The 13,619-nt window shown below is 35.4% G+C and overlaps 2 protein-coding genes across 4 annotated transcripts in view; one reads left to right on the forward strand and one right to left on the reverse strand.

The window, feature by feature from the left end:
* TSGA10 (testis specific 10) overlaps positions 1-13,619 on the forward strand; it is a 151,615-nt gene that overhangs the window by 36,885 nt on the left and 101,111 nt on the right. For all 3 annotated transcript variants that reach the window (XM_014343887.3, XM_014343885.3, XM_008970983.4), the window contains exons 7-9: positions 111-281; positions 372-449; positions 1,688-1,839. In XM_014343887.3, the coding sequence (XP_014199373.1) occupies positions 111-281; positions 372-449; positions 1,688-1,839 (401 nt within the window). The remainder of the gene's footprint in view (positions 1-110; positions 282-371; positions 450-1,687; positions 1,840-13,619) is intronic.
* Positions 1,847-8,420, reverse strand: LOC106634478 (structural maintenance of chromosomes protein 3-like). Its single transcript, XM_034953685.3, has one exon. The coding sequence runs from the start codon at positions 3,669-3,671 to the stop codon at positions 3,060-3,062; it is 612 nt and encodes a 203-aa protein (XP_034809576.1). The 5' UTR covers positions 3,672-8,420; the 3' UTR covers positions 1,847-3,059.

Raw genomic sequence — 13,619 nt, forward strand, 5'->3', positions numbered from 1 at the left:
CTGCATGCATGTTGATGTAGGTTTGCATTTTAACTGGCTAGATACATAAAATTTTTTATGTTTATGTGTTCTAAAGCTTGTTAAACCAAAGTCTATGATTTAAATAATAGGCACAGGAAGAAATTACCCGACTTCGACGAGAAATGATGAAAAGCTGTAAGAGTCCTAAATCAACAACGGCACATGCTATTCTCCGGCGAGTGGAGACTGAAAGAGATGTAGCCTTCACTGATTTACGAAGAATGACCACAGAACGAGATAGTCTAAGGGAGAGGCTAAAGGTTGGAAAGGATTTTATTTACGTGAATATATGTGAAACACAAATTCAGGGATATTGAAATCACTTTATTTTGTTTTTGCTTTTTAATCAGATTGCTCAAGAGACAGCATTTAATGAGAAGGCTCACCTGGAACAAAGGATAGAGGAGCTGGAGTGTACAGTTCATAATGTAAAAAAAAAAAAGAAAAGTCTCTTTTGGCTATAAACACTCAATGGCTTTCCCCTTTCTCCTTTTTCTGTATTCAGAGAAGTTATTTTATTTTTCTAAGATAGTGTTTATAGTCCTAAAATACTTAAGGTATTTTATAGTGTAAATTGTCACTTTTTCATTTGTTTATTTCCTTCTAAAAATGTGAGTAAATGTTTTTTGGTGTTAGGTTGCAAAGTACGTACTTTAAAAAAATCATTAGGCATTCATTTTCAGGGATCTTATCTACTTTCTCATCTCCATATTTTGTTAAAGATAATATTGCCAGATGTAAAGAAAATGGTTTATTCTACCTAAAGAGTGGATAAGGAGAGAAAATTATGATGAAATAAAAATTATAAGCAAAGTTTATTTAAACTAAATTTAAATGTGAAACATCACCTTTTTCCTAATCAGATTTGATATTGCTACGAATATATATTGATGATATTGTCACTATATAAACATAAGAGAATTTAACTTTCTATTACCAAATATAATTGAATATATTTATAAGTTCATCTGTACTGTTTTATTGTAATGAGTTACAAATATGAGATAGGGGCTGGGCACGGTGGCTCATGCCTGTAATCCCAGCACTTTGGGAGGCCAAGGCGGGTGGATCACCTAAGGTCAGGAGTTTGAGACCAGCCTGACCAATATGGTGAAACCCTGTCTCTACTAAAAATATGAAAATTTGCCAGGTGTGGTGGCATGCGCCTGTAGTCCCAGCTACTTGGGAGGCTGAGACAGGAGAATTGCTTGCACCCGGGAGGTGGAGATTGCAGTGAGCCGAGATCGCGCCACTGCACTTCAACCTGGGCGATGGAGCGAGACTCTGTCTCAAAAAAAAAAAAAAATTACTAGACAGGAGAAAATAATTTTTGTTTTCATAATTCTACATTATATGTGTAATTTATTAATGTTGGGCAACAAATAAATTCTTTTGCAAACAGCATATTTATACTATAGTCAAATTGAACCAGATTGAAAAATATAGACTGATATACTGTGATAAGCTTTACTTTGCAGTGGGTTTTTCTTGGTCCTACTTCACAACACCTTATCTGTAAAACCTTCTACAGCAGTCAGGTCTAACCTGATAATCTCATCATGTCAGTCTTGCCATAAACCAGTTTGTACAGAGGGAGTATGCCCTTCAGGAAGATTACTAAGGTGTTTTTAGTGATGGCAGTAACCTTGTCATTCTACTTGTATAGCTTGATGATGAACGTATGGAGCAAATGTCAAATATGACTTTGATGAAGGAAACCATAAGCACTGTGGAAAAAGAAATGAAATCACTAGCAAGAAAGGCAATGGATACCGAAAGTGAACTTGGCAGACAAAAAGCAGAGAATAATTCTTTGAGGTAAACTAAATCACCTTTAAACAACCAACAGTTTACTATAACTATAGCTCTGCTTTTTATAGTGTATTTTATAATGAAAATTATTTGTTGAGTTCAGTTTCTGAGAGGATTATTGAAAAGCAGTTGTAGGAACCCTTGGCATACAGTGAACAATTTTCCTGAGCTCAATCACAGGCTGGTAATGCCACACTTAACTAGGAATCACACTTCTAGTAATCTTACTTTACATTTGTAAAAAACTTCAACTTTTAACTGAAATAGCTTTCACAAAGCTCTTCTGAGTACAGAATATATTTGACTTTGATTGTTTAATTTACCTTTATAACTTTAAATTCTGTTTAGGAATATGAACAGTATAAGAAAACACAAAGCACAGGTTTGGCAGTTGCTTAGAAAAAGGGTGATTTAGAATATAATGAAAAGCCATAACAGAGAAATAGGAGCACGTGATGGAACTTCTATTAATTGAATGCAAGTACTATACTTAGCCTTTCCTGTGTACTGGCATGGTTGCCGAAGATGTACCAATTAAAGCAGGCTACAGCAATAAGCTTGGGAGAATGAGTTTTTGAAGACCTCTACATGAGTGGTTTTACTTTTAGTATCTGTTGCTGTGAGAAACAGAGGTTCTACAGATTCAGTAAGGTTGAATTTCATTGCATCTATGAACATTGAAAAATAGTAATAGCTTAATATCTAGGTGATGGGTTGATCTGTGCGGCAAACCACCGTGGCACATGTTTACCTATGTAACACACCTGCATGTTCTGCACATGTACCCCGGAACTTAAGAAAGAAAAATAGTAGTTCACACTCCTATTAATGCCGAGATTACAGGCATGAGCCACTGGGCCTGGCCTTTCTTAACAAAATTTTTTTTTTTTTTTTTAAGTCGTAAAACTGATTATTTAATTGAAGCTATAAAAAAGGCAGTATAAGTGATAAAATAATTAGGAAAGAATATGTAGCATGTTTCAAAACATTTAAAATAGGAGCAGAACATTTTACAAAAAGTTGTACAGGAAATTAAATTCTAAAACTGTAAGTACAAACATGACATTACAGAGTATCTTATAAAATACAAAGACAAATATAAAAGGACTATGATGCTTTAAGTCTGAAAACTATTGGCCAAATATTTAGGTTTATATTTACAGTTCCTGGGTATGAGAATCATATTACTATACACATCTCCCAAACCAGTAGGTAGTATTTTCCAATTAACCATGTGTGGTATCATCTTCTACAAAGTCTTTGGCCATCTCCGCTGTGATCACATCAATATGACTAACCTTATTTCTGAACTTTACACCATAGAATTTGTCAGCTGACTCAAGCAGTTCAGGCCTAAAAGTAGTTGTAATAAACTGAGCATGTACAGCAAGTTCCATAATCATATCTGACACAGCCTTTCTGTGTTGAGCATCCAGAGCCTGGTCAATCTCATCAAACAAGTAAAATGGAGCCAGGTCACATTTCTGAATGGCAAAAATCAGAGCAAGGGCTACCAAGGATTTCTGTCCACCTGAAAGCTGTTGCATTTCTCTCATTTCACCTTGTTTTCCTGTAAATGACACCCTAATTCCAACTCCAGTAAACTGGTCAACTGATGGGACACTGCTTTGTGAGCCAGAACCCCTCTCACTCTCACCACTCCCTTCTCCTTCATCTTGAGACTGACTGCCCTCCACATCTCCTTTCTTCATCACCAAAGTAGCTTTGCCACCAGGTACTAACTTCTGGAATACTTCACTGAAGTTCTTGGATACCTGTTTGAAAGTTAACTGAATAGCTTCGTATTTCCGAAGTTCAAGTATATTCATCAGCTCCATGATCGATTTGTAACCCCTATCTAACTCTTCTTGTCACTTTATTAACTTTTCTTTCTGCTCGGAGAAATTTACAAACTGATCCAAAGCCTTTTTGTTAACATGGCTGTACTTCTTTAATTCTGTTAACAAAATTTTAAGTGTATAATCTGGTATTGTTAAATGTAAGAACAGTATGGTAAAGCAGATCTCTAGAGTTTTTCATATTGCATAACTGAACCTCTGTATCCTTTGAACAGCACTCCCTATTTCCCCCTCCAGTCAATCCCTGGTAACTACCATTTTACTTTCTGTTTCTGAGTTTAACTATTTAGAGACATCTTGTAAGTGGAGTATTGAGTAGTATTTCTCTGGTTGTCTTATTTCACTTAGCATAATTTCAGTGTTTGTCCACGTTGTAGCATATGACAGAATTTCCTCCTTTCTTGAGGCTGAATCTTTAGTTCTTTATCTTTTTGTTCCTTTCTCTCTCTCTCCTTTTGTTTTTATAATTCTTTGTTAATGTTAGCTCTCTTGATAGTGTCCCATATATCCCATAGGCTTTCTTCATTTCTTTTTACTCTTTTTTCTTTTTTATCCTCTGGGTATTTTCTAATGACCTGCCTTCAAGTTTACAAATTATTTTTTTCTACTTCATCTAGTCTACTGTTGATGTTCTCCAAGAAAGTGTGTCTTGGGCTGGGGACAGTGGCTCATGCCTGTAATCCCAGCACTTTGAGGGGCCAAGGGAGGAGGATTACTTGAGGCCAGGACTTTGAAATAAGCCTAGGCAACATAGCAAGACCTTGTCTCTACAAAAATGAAAGTATCTTTTTATTAACAGACGTTATTTATGTAGTCAGATTTATTCATCTTTCCCATTTGATTTATGCTTTTTTTTTTTTTGAGACAGAGTCTCACTCTGTCGCCCAGGCTGGAGTGCAGTCATGCAATCTCGGCTCACTGCAAGCTCCGCCTTCCCGGGTTCACGCCATTCTCCTGCCTCAGCAGGTGCCCGCCACCACGCCCGGCTGATTTTTTTTGTATTTTTAGTAGAGATGGGGTTTCACGGTGTTAGCCAGGATGGTCTCAATCTCCTGACCTCGTGATTCGCCCACCTTGGCCTTCCAAAGTGCTGGGATTACAGGCGTGAGCCACCGCGCCCAGCCTAATTTATGCTTTTTTTTTTAACTGAGAAAATATTTTTGTACCTTAAGATCATGAAGGTATGTTCCTATATTATCTTCATATTTATATCTGTAATTTACCAGGAGTGTATTTTTTTTTTTTTTTTGAGACGGCGTCTCGCTCTGTTGCCCAGGCTGGAGTGCAGTGGCACAATCTCGGCTCACTGCAAGCTCTGCCTCCAGGGTTCACGCCATTCTCCTGCCTCAGCCTCCTGAGCAGCTGGGACTACAGGCGCCCGCCACCAAGCCTGGCTAATTTTTTTGTATTTTTAGTAGAGATGGGGTTTCACCGTGTTAGCCAGGATGGTCTCGATCTCCTGACCTCGTGATCTGCCCGCCTCGGCCTCCCAAAGTGCTGGGATTACAGGCGTGAGCCACCGCACCCGGCCCTACCAGGAGTGTATTTTTGTGTATGTTGTGAGGCAGTGGTCAAGTTTTGTTTTAGTTTGCTTTTTAATACATGATTACTCAATTTTCCCAGTAATATTTGTTGAAAAGATTGTCCTTTACCGCTCTGCAGAGATGTTTTTCTTAAAAATAAATATCTATGTATGTGTGTATTTCTAGGGTCAATAATCTGTTCCATTTGTCTTTTACATGGTTCTTGTACCATTACAAAACTTTCCTAATTACTATAACTGTAAAAGTGTTAAACCTATAAGAACAAATCTACCTTGTTATTCATCAAGAAAGTCTTGACTATTGCCGGCCATTTGCATTTTCAATTTTCATATAAATTTTAGAGTGAGCTGGTCAAAGTCCACCCCGAAAAAGAAAAACACTATTAAGATTTTAATGGCATTGAGTTGAATCATAGATTAATTTTGAAATCATTTATTTTTATGTTATTTGAGTCTTCTGGGCCACCATAAACATTGTATATCTCTCTATATTTTTCAGTTTTGCTCTATAATGTTTCCTATTTTTTGTGTGTAGAGAGGTCTTACATTTATTTTGTTGAATTCGTAGGTACTCAGTATTTTGAGATGATTTTAACTGTTTTTAAAAATTGTGGCTGTTATGTAAAAATAAAATTGATTTTTGTATTTTGGTGTGGTATCCAACAGTCCTGCTAACTTTTCATTAATTTTAATAACCCACCTACAGAAGTTTTTTTCGTTTGTGTACATAAAATCATGTTATCCACAAGTATTCTTTTCCTGCCTCTCTAATTCTTATACATTTTATTTTTCTTGCCTTGTTATATGTGAATTACTTCTAATTAACTATTAAATATATTTCTTGTAGGTTCTTTGATAACTATGTAATATTAGATTTAAGAAAATTTTCTCCTATTTTTATTTTGCCCAGATACTAAAAAATCATACATGAATGTTGAAATTGATCTGATAATTTTTATTCATGTATTTAGATGGTCACATTATTTTTCTCCCTTATTCTGTTAAAATGTGAACTTACACTGATTAATTTTGTAATACTAAACCAACTTTACAGGGTAAAATAAATATAGATTGGTCACACTATATTATGCTTGTTACTTATTCTTGGTCTATGTTAACTAATACTTTGTTTTGTATATTTACGTCTATTTTTGTAATTTAGATTGGCTGATAATTTACCTTTCTTATGGCTTTATTTTATTTTTTATTATTTTTGAGACGGAGTTTCACTCTTGTTGCCCAGGCTGGAGTGCAATGGCGCGATCTTGGCTCACCGCAACCTCCGCCTCCCAGGATCAAGTGATTCTCCTGCCTCAGCCTCCCGAGTAGCTGGGATTACAGGCATGCGCCACTACCCCCAGCTAATTTTGTATTTTTAGTAGAGATGTGGTTTCTCCATGTTGGTCAGGCTGGTCTTGAACTCCCGACCTCAGGTGATCCACCTGCCTTGGCCTCCCAAAGTGCTGGGATTACAGGTGTGAGCCATCACGCCCAGCTGTCTCTTATGGCTTTTTAAAATCAGATTTTGATAGCAAGGTAATGTAAACTCATACTATAATACTCTTTTCAATTCATTTTTTCTTCTGTCATTTTGTGGAACAGTTTGTAGAAGATTGGAGTTGTAGAACTTACCAATAAAGTCATTTGGATCTCTTCTTTAAGGGAAGGTTTTATTTCATTTATTTATTAGGGAAATAATTAGAATTTCCTTCTTACGCGAGTTAGTATATATATGTAAGCAGTTTTCATTTTGTCTAAATTTAAAAGGATGTTTAGTATAATGTTATTTATAATATCCTGTGAACATTTGAATGTACATAGAGTCTGTAGTTATTTCCTGTTTTTCTATTCTGCAGTTGGTGGTTATTATTAGTTTTTTCCAAAGACCAACATTTTGCTTTGGTTTTGATCCTCTCTATTGTTTGTTTTTTGTTTTTATTATTTCATTACTTTTGTTCTTATTATTTCCTTTCCTCTATTTTTTTTAGATTTCTTTTTTTCTTGAATTTTCTTCAGATGAATGTTTACATTTTTACTTTTTAGGCCTTTTTTTCTTTTTTCTTTTCTTTTCTTTTTTTTTTTTTTTTTTTGAGGCAGAGTCTGTGTCTGTCACCCAGGTTGGAGTGCAGTGGTGCGATCTCGGCTCACTGCATGCTCCACCTTCCAAGTTCACGCCATTCTCCTGCCTCAGCCTCCCAAGTAACTGGGACTACAGGCGCCCGCCACCACGCCTGGCTAATTTTTCTTGTATTTTTAGTAGAGACGGGGTTTCATCGCGTTAGCCAGGTTGGTCTCAAACTCCTGACCTCGTGATCCGCCCACCTCGGCCTCCCAAAGTCCTGGGATTACAGGTGTGAGCCACTGTGCCCGGCTAGGCCTTTTTTTCTAATAGAAACATGTAAAGCTTTAAATTATCCTCAAAATACTTCTTTAGGTATATTCTAAAGGTTTTGATATTTACTATTTTCTGTATAAAAATTTTTTGTCCTTGGAGACCTGTCAATTTTTTCATTATATATTTTGATGGTATGTTATTAGGTGCATATACGTTTACAATTTTTCTATTACTAAGTGACTTTCTTTATCTCTACTCATGTTTCTTACCTCTTTGTGTGATATTAACATAGCTATATCAATTTTCTTTCAGTATTCATTTTCATGAAAAATATTTTCTTTTGCTGTCAACCTTTCAGTGTCCTTATGTTTTAGACATCTTTCACAAATAGCATGTGTTAAGTTTTTAAAATTTAATCTGACATCTTTTATATTTTAACTGGATCATTTGGTCCATTTGTATTTTATTTACTTATATCTTTGGGTTTAAATCTAATGTCTTGTATGCTTTCTGTTATTATCAATTGTATGATTCTTTTCTTGCCTTCTTTTGGATTGATGGGGTATTTAAAAAATCCTTTTATTGTTTTCTGTCAGCTTAGAAATCATTCTAGAAGTCATAAACTCATTTATTATTCTTTTAGTGATTACCTGAGAATTGCAAGAACCTTAGAACAGTAACTCCATTTACCCATCTTAACTTCTGTACCATTTTTAGCCAAATATTTTAATAACACATATACATACATGTGTGTATAACTATATATATAAACTGAATAAAATACTTACTGTTGTTTGCTCAGTCAATATTTGTTTAGATTTACCTGTACATTTATTCTTTTCATTGCCCTTCATTCTTTTTGTTGCCTTTGAGTGATCTGGGGTCCTTTATTTTCTTTTAGAAAAATATCCTTTAGAATTTATTTTAGAATTTTGTCTGAATTTAAGTTTTGGGGTCCTATATATATATTTTCAGATTCAGGTCATTAATATGCAATAACATATGGTCAGTTTGATGAATGTACACAATTGTATATAACTGTGTAACCATACTTTAAAAAAGATACAGAGCGTTTCCTTCCCTCCAGATAGTTTCCTTATTCTCCTTTCCAGTCAGTTCTCCTCCTCCCCATTGCCTGACACTTATTACCATAGGTAAATTTTGCCTGTATCTGGGTTTCTTAGAGGGAGTCCCCACTTTGCATGGTTTCTATATGCATTAATTTGGTTAGTAGGGTTTAGTTTAGTAATATCAGTTCTCTACCAACACAGTTTCAGTTACCAGAGTAATTACTGTGAGTAATTGCATGAAGTACAAACTTAGTGCTAGCTCTTTAATCTACAAATCCCTAAGAAAATAACAGATATAAATCATGACCAGTGACCAATCACATCACTTCTTTTAAAGTGTGTGGGTGATTGATCAGTGACATGTTAATCAGTTTATGCTTAGATAGCAAAGTCTGTTTTCTGTTGCCTCCTCGTTTCCCAGTGATAAACATGTGACATTTTATAAAATGGATAGTTGAAAGGGGGGAATTGGCCATCAAAGATGAAAATGCTACAAAGAAACCAAGAGTTACAACACTGGAAGCAAAATTTGAGTCAAATGTAAAGGGAATTAAGGAAGAAATAGCTGTCATGGAAATGTTGACACTGCTGCCATTAAAGAGATTCTAGATATGCAGCCAGGGAAACTAATAAAGGCAACCTTATCAACATAATTGAAGAAAGTGATTGTGACAAAAAGGATGAAGGCAGCCCAGTAGACGTGACATTGGCAAAAGCCATCACATTAAAAGAACTCTCCGAGATGTTTCATGCCATTGAAAGCATAAAGGGTAAAACACGGAAGCTGATCCAAACTTAGAAATGTGTATAACAACTTGCCAAGACATAAAAAACATGCTTGCTCTGTATTTTGTTTTGATAAGAGGTGGCAAGCACTGTTCAAACTACTCTTGATAAACTTTTTATAAAGAATAAAACATGTTAATTCTCAATGTACCTAATGTTTTAATTTACAATGTACTCAATAAATACTAGTTTTTAAAATTTTGCTATACACTTATAAATGACAGTAATAAAGTTATATTTTGACTTAAAATTTAAAAGTTATGGAAAAATTATTTTTCTCATTGATTATTAAAGATTACTTTGCCTGGACAGCTTGTACAGTCATTTTTGTGGTCCTGCATGGCTGTCAAAGTTGGGGCTGCCTACATATATACTGATACAATATACTTTTTTTTGGCTAGGCATAGTGGCTCATGCCTGTAATCCCAGCACTTTGGGAGGGCGAGGCTGGCGAATCACGAGGTCAGGAGATTGAGACCAGCCTGGCCAAAATGGTGAAACCCCGTCTCTACTAAAAATACAAAAATTAGCTGGGCGTGGTGGCGTGTGCCTGTAATCCCAGCTACTGGGGAGGCTGAGGCAGGAGAATTGCTTGAACTAGGGAGTCAGAAGTTGCAGTGAGCCGAGATTGCACCACTGTACTACAGCCTGGTGACAGAGCGAGACTCTGTCTGATCTTTTGTATTTCTGTGATGTCAGTTGTAATATCTCCCATTTCATTTCTAATTGAGCTTATTTGTATCTTCTGTCTTCTTTTCTTAGTTAAATCTCACTAAAGTATATACGTTTTTAAGTATAAAGTATATACTTTTTTGTATCTGGCTTGTTTCTTTCAATAGAATTTTTTAAAGAATCATCACTTATGAAAGTATTAATAGTACAATCTTTAATATTTCTAATATGAACCTTTTCTTTTTTATTTTATTTTATTTGTTTAATTTCCATAGGTTTTTGGGGAACAGATGGTGTTTGGTTACATGAGTACATTCTTAAGTGATTTGTGAGATCTTGGTGCACCCATAGCCCAAGCAGTATACACTGTACCCAATTTATAGTCTTTTATCCCTCACCCCACCTCCCATCCTTTCCCCTAAATCCCCAAAGTCCATTGTATCATCCTTATGCCTTTGCATCCTCATAGCTTAGCTCCCACTTATGAGTGAGAACATAAGATGTTTGGTTTTCCATTCCTGAGTTACTTCCCTTAGAATAATGGTCTCCAGTTCCATCCAGGTTGCTGCGAATGTGATTATTTCATTCCTTTTTATGACTGGATTGTATTCCATGGTATATATATACCGCAATTTCTTTATCCATTTATTGATTGATGGACATTTGGGCTGGTTCCATATTTTTGAAATTGCTAATTGTGCTGCTATAAACGTGTGTACAAGTATCTTTTTTGTATAATGACTTCTTTTCCTCTGGGTAGACACTCAGTATTTGGATTACTGGATCAAATGGTTTTACATTTAGTTCTTTAAGGAATCTCCACACTGTTTTCCATAGTGGTTGTACTAGTTTACATTCCCACCAGCAGTGTAAAAGTGGTCCCTTTCACTGCATCCCCACCAACATCTGTTGGTTTTTAATTTTTTTGATTATGGCCAATTCTTGCAGGAGTAAGGTGGTATCACATTTTGTCTTTGATTTGCATTTCCCTGATCATTAGTGATGTTGAGCATTTTTTAATTTGTTTGTTGGCCATTTGTATATCTTCTTTTGAAAATTATCTATTCATGTCCTTAGCCCACTTTTTGATGGGATTGTTTGTTTTTTAATTGCTAATTTGTTTGAGTTCCGTGTAGATTCTGGATATTAGTCCTTTGTCAGATATATGGATTGTGAAGATTTTCTCCCACTGTTTGTGTTTTCTGTTTACTCTGCTGAGTGTTTCTTTTGCTGTGCAGAGACTTTTTTGTTTAATTAAGTCCTACCTACTTATTGTTTTTGTTCCATTTGCTTTTGGGTTCTTGGTCATAAAGTCACTGCCTAAGCCAATGTCTAGAAGGGTTTTTTCAATGTTATCTTCTATAATTTTTATGGTTTCAGGTCTTAGATTTAAGTGCTTGATCCATCTTGAGTTGATTTTTGTATAAGGTGAGAGATGAGGATCCAGTTTCATTCTTCTACATGTGGCTTGCCAATTGTCCCAGCACCATTTGTTGAATAAGGTGTCCTTTCCCCTATTTCATATTTTTGTTTGCTTTGTCGAAGATCAGTTGGCTTTAAGCATTTGGCCTTATTTCTGCGTTCTTATTCTGTTGCATTCATCTAAGTGCCTATTTTTGTATCAGTACCATGCTTTTTTGATAACTGTAGCTTTGTAGTATAGTTTGAAGTTGGATAATGCAGTGCCTCCAGGTTTGTTCTTTTTGCTTAGTCTTGCCTTGGCTATGTGGGCTCTTTTTTGGTTCCATATGAATTTTGGGATTGTCTTTTCTAGTTCTGTGAAGAAAGATGGTGTTATTTTGATGGGAATTGCATTGAATTTGTATATTGCTTTTGGCAGTAGGTTCATTTTCACATTTTTGATTGTACTCATCCATAAGCACGGGACATGTTTCCATTTGTTTGTGTCATCTGTGATGTCTTTCAGCAGTGTTTTATAGTTTTCCTTGTAGAGATCTTTCACCTCCTTGGTTAGGTATATTCCCAAGTTGTTTTTTTTTTCTTTGCAGCTATTAAAAAAGGTATTGAGTTCTTGATTTGATTTTCTGCATGATTGCTGTTGGTGTATAGCAGTGCTACTGATTTGTGTACATTGATTTTGTATCCTGAAACTTTTCTGAATTCATTTATCAGTTCTAGGAGCTTTTAGGAGGAGTCTTTAGGATTTTCTAGGTCTACGATCATATCATCAGCAAACAGCGACAGTTTGAATTCCTCTTTGCTGATTTGGATGCCCTTTACTTCTCTTGTCTGATTGCTCTGGCTAAGACTTCCAGTACTATGTTGAATAGAAGTGGAGAGAGTGGGCATCCTTTTCTTTTTCCAGTTCTTAGCAGGAGTGCTTTCAGTGTTTCCCTGTTCCGTATTATATTGGCTGTGGGTATGTCCATAGACAGCTTTTATTACATTAAGGTATGTCCCTTTTATGCTGATTTTGCTGAGGGATTTAATCATAAAGGGATGCTGGATTTTGTCAGATGCCTTTTCTCCATCTATTGAGATGATCATGTGATTTTTGTTTTTTATTCTGTTTATGTGGTCTGTCACATTTATTGACTTTTGTATGTTAAACCTTCCCTGCCTCCCTGGTTTGAAACCCACTTGATCATGGTGGATTATCTTTTTGATATGCTGTTGGATTTGGTTAGCTAGTATTTTGTTAAGGATTTTTGCATCTGTATTCATCAGATATATTGGTCTATAGTTTCATTTTTTGTTATGTCCTTTCCTGGTTTTGGTATTTAGGGTGATGCTGGCTTCATAGAATGATTTAGGGAAAATTCCCTCTTTATCTTGTAGAATAGTTTTAGTAGAATTGGTACCAATTCTTCTTTGAATGTCTGATAGAATTCAGCTGGTCTTTGACTGTTTTTGTGGGCAATTTTTAAATTACTATTTGAATCCCCCTGTTATTGGTCAGTTCAGGGTTTGTAATTCTTCCTGGTTTAAGCTAGGAGGGTTGTATATTTCCAGGAATTTATCCACCTCCTCTAGGTTTTCTAGTTTATGCGTGTGAAGGTGTTTGTAGTAGCCTTAAATGATCTTTTGTATTTCTGTGATGTCAGTTGTAATATCTCCCATTTCATTTCTAATTGAGCTTATTTGTATCTTCTGTCTTCTTTTCTTAGTTAAATCTCGCTAATGGTCTATCAATTTTACTTATCTTTTCAAAGAACTGGCTTTTTGATGAATTTTTTTGTGTTTTTTGTTGCAATTTCATTTCATTTTGCTCTGATATTTATTATTTCTTTTCTTCTGCTGAGTTTGGGTTTGGTTTGTTCTTGTTTCTCTAGTTTCTTGAGGTGTGACCTTAGATTGTCTGTTTGTGCTCTTTCAGACTTTTTGATGTAGGCATTTAAAGCTATGAACTTTTCTTTTAGCACTGCCTTTGCTGTATCCCAAAGGTTATGATAGGTTGTGTCACTATTATTGTTCACTTCAAATAATTTTTAAATTTCCATCTTGATTTCATGGTTGACCCAGTGATCATTCAGGAGCAGGTTATTTAATTTCCATGTATT

This window comes from Pan paniscus, chromosome 12 (genome assembly GCF_029289425.2).
Source record: "Pan paniscus chromosome 12, NHGRI_mPanPan1-v2.0_pri, whole genome shotgun sequence".
NCBI classification, from domain to species: Eukaryota; Metazoa; Chordata; class Mammalia; order Primates; family Hominidae; genus Pan; species Pan paniscus.

Coding starts and splice junctions, on each gene's coding strand:
- LOC106634478 (XM_034953685.3), bottom strand. CDS start 3,671: ATGGAGCTGATGAATATACTTGAACTTCGGAAATACGAAGCTATTCAG.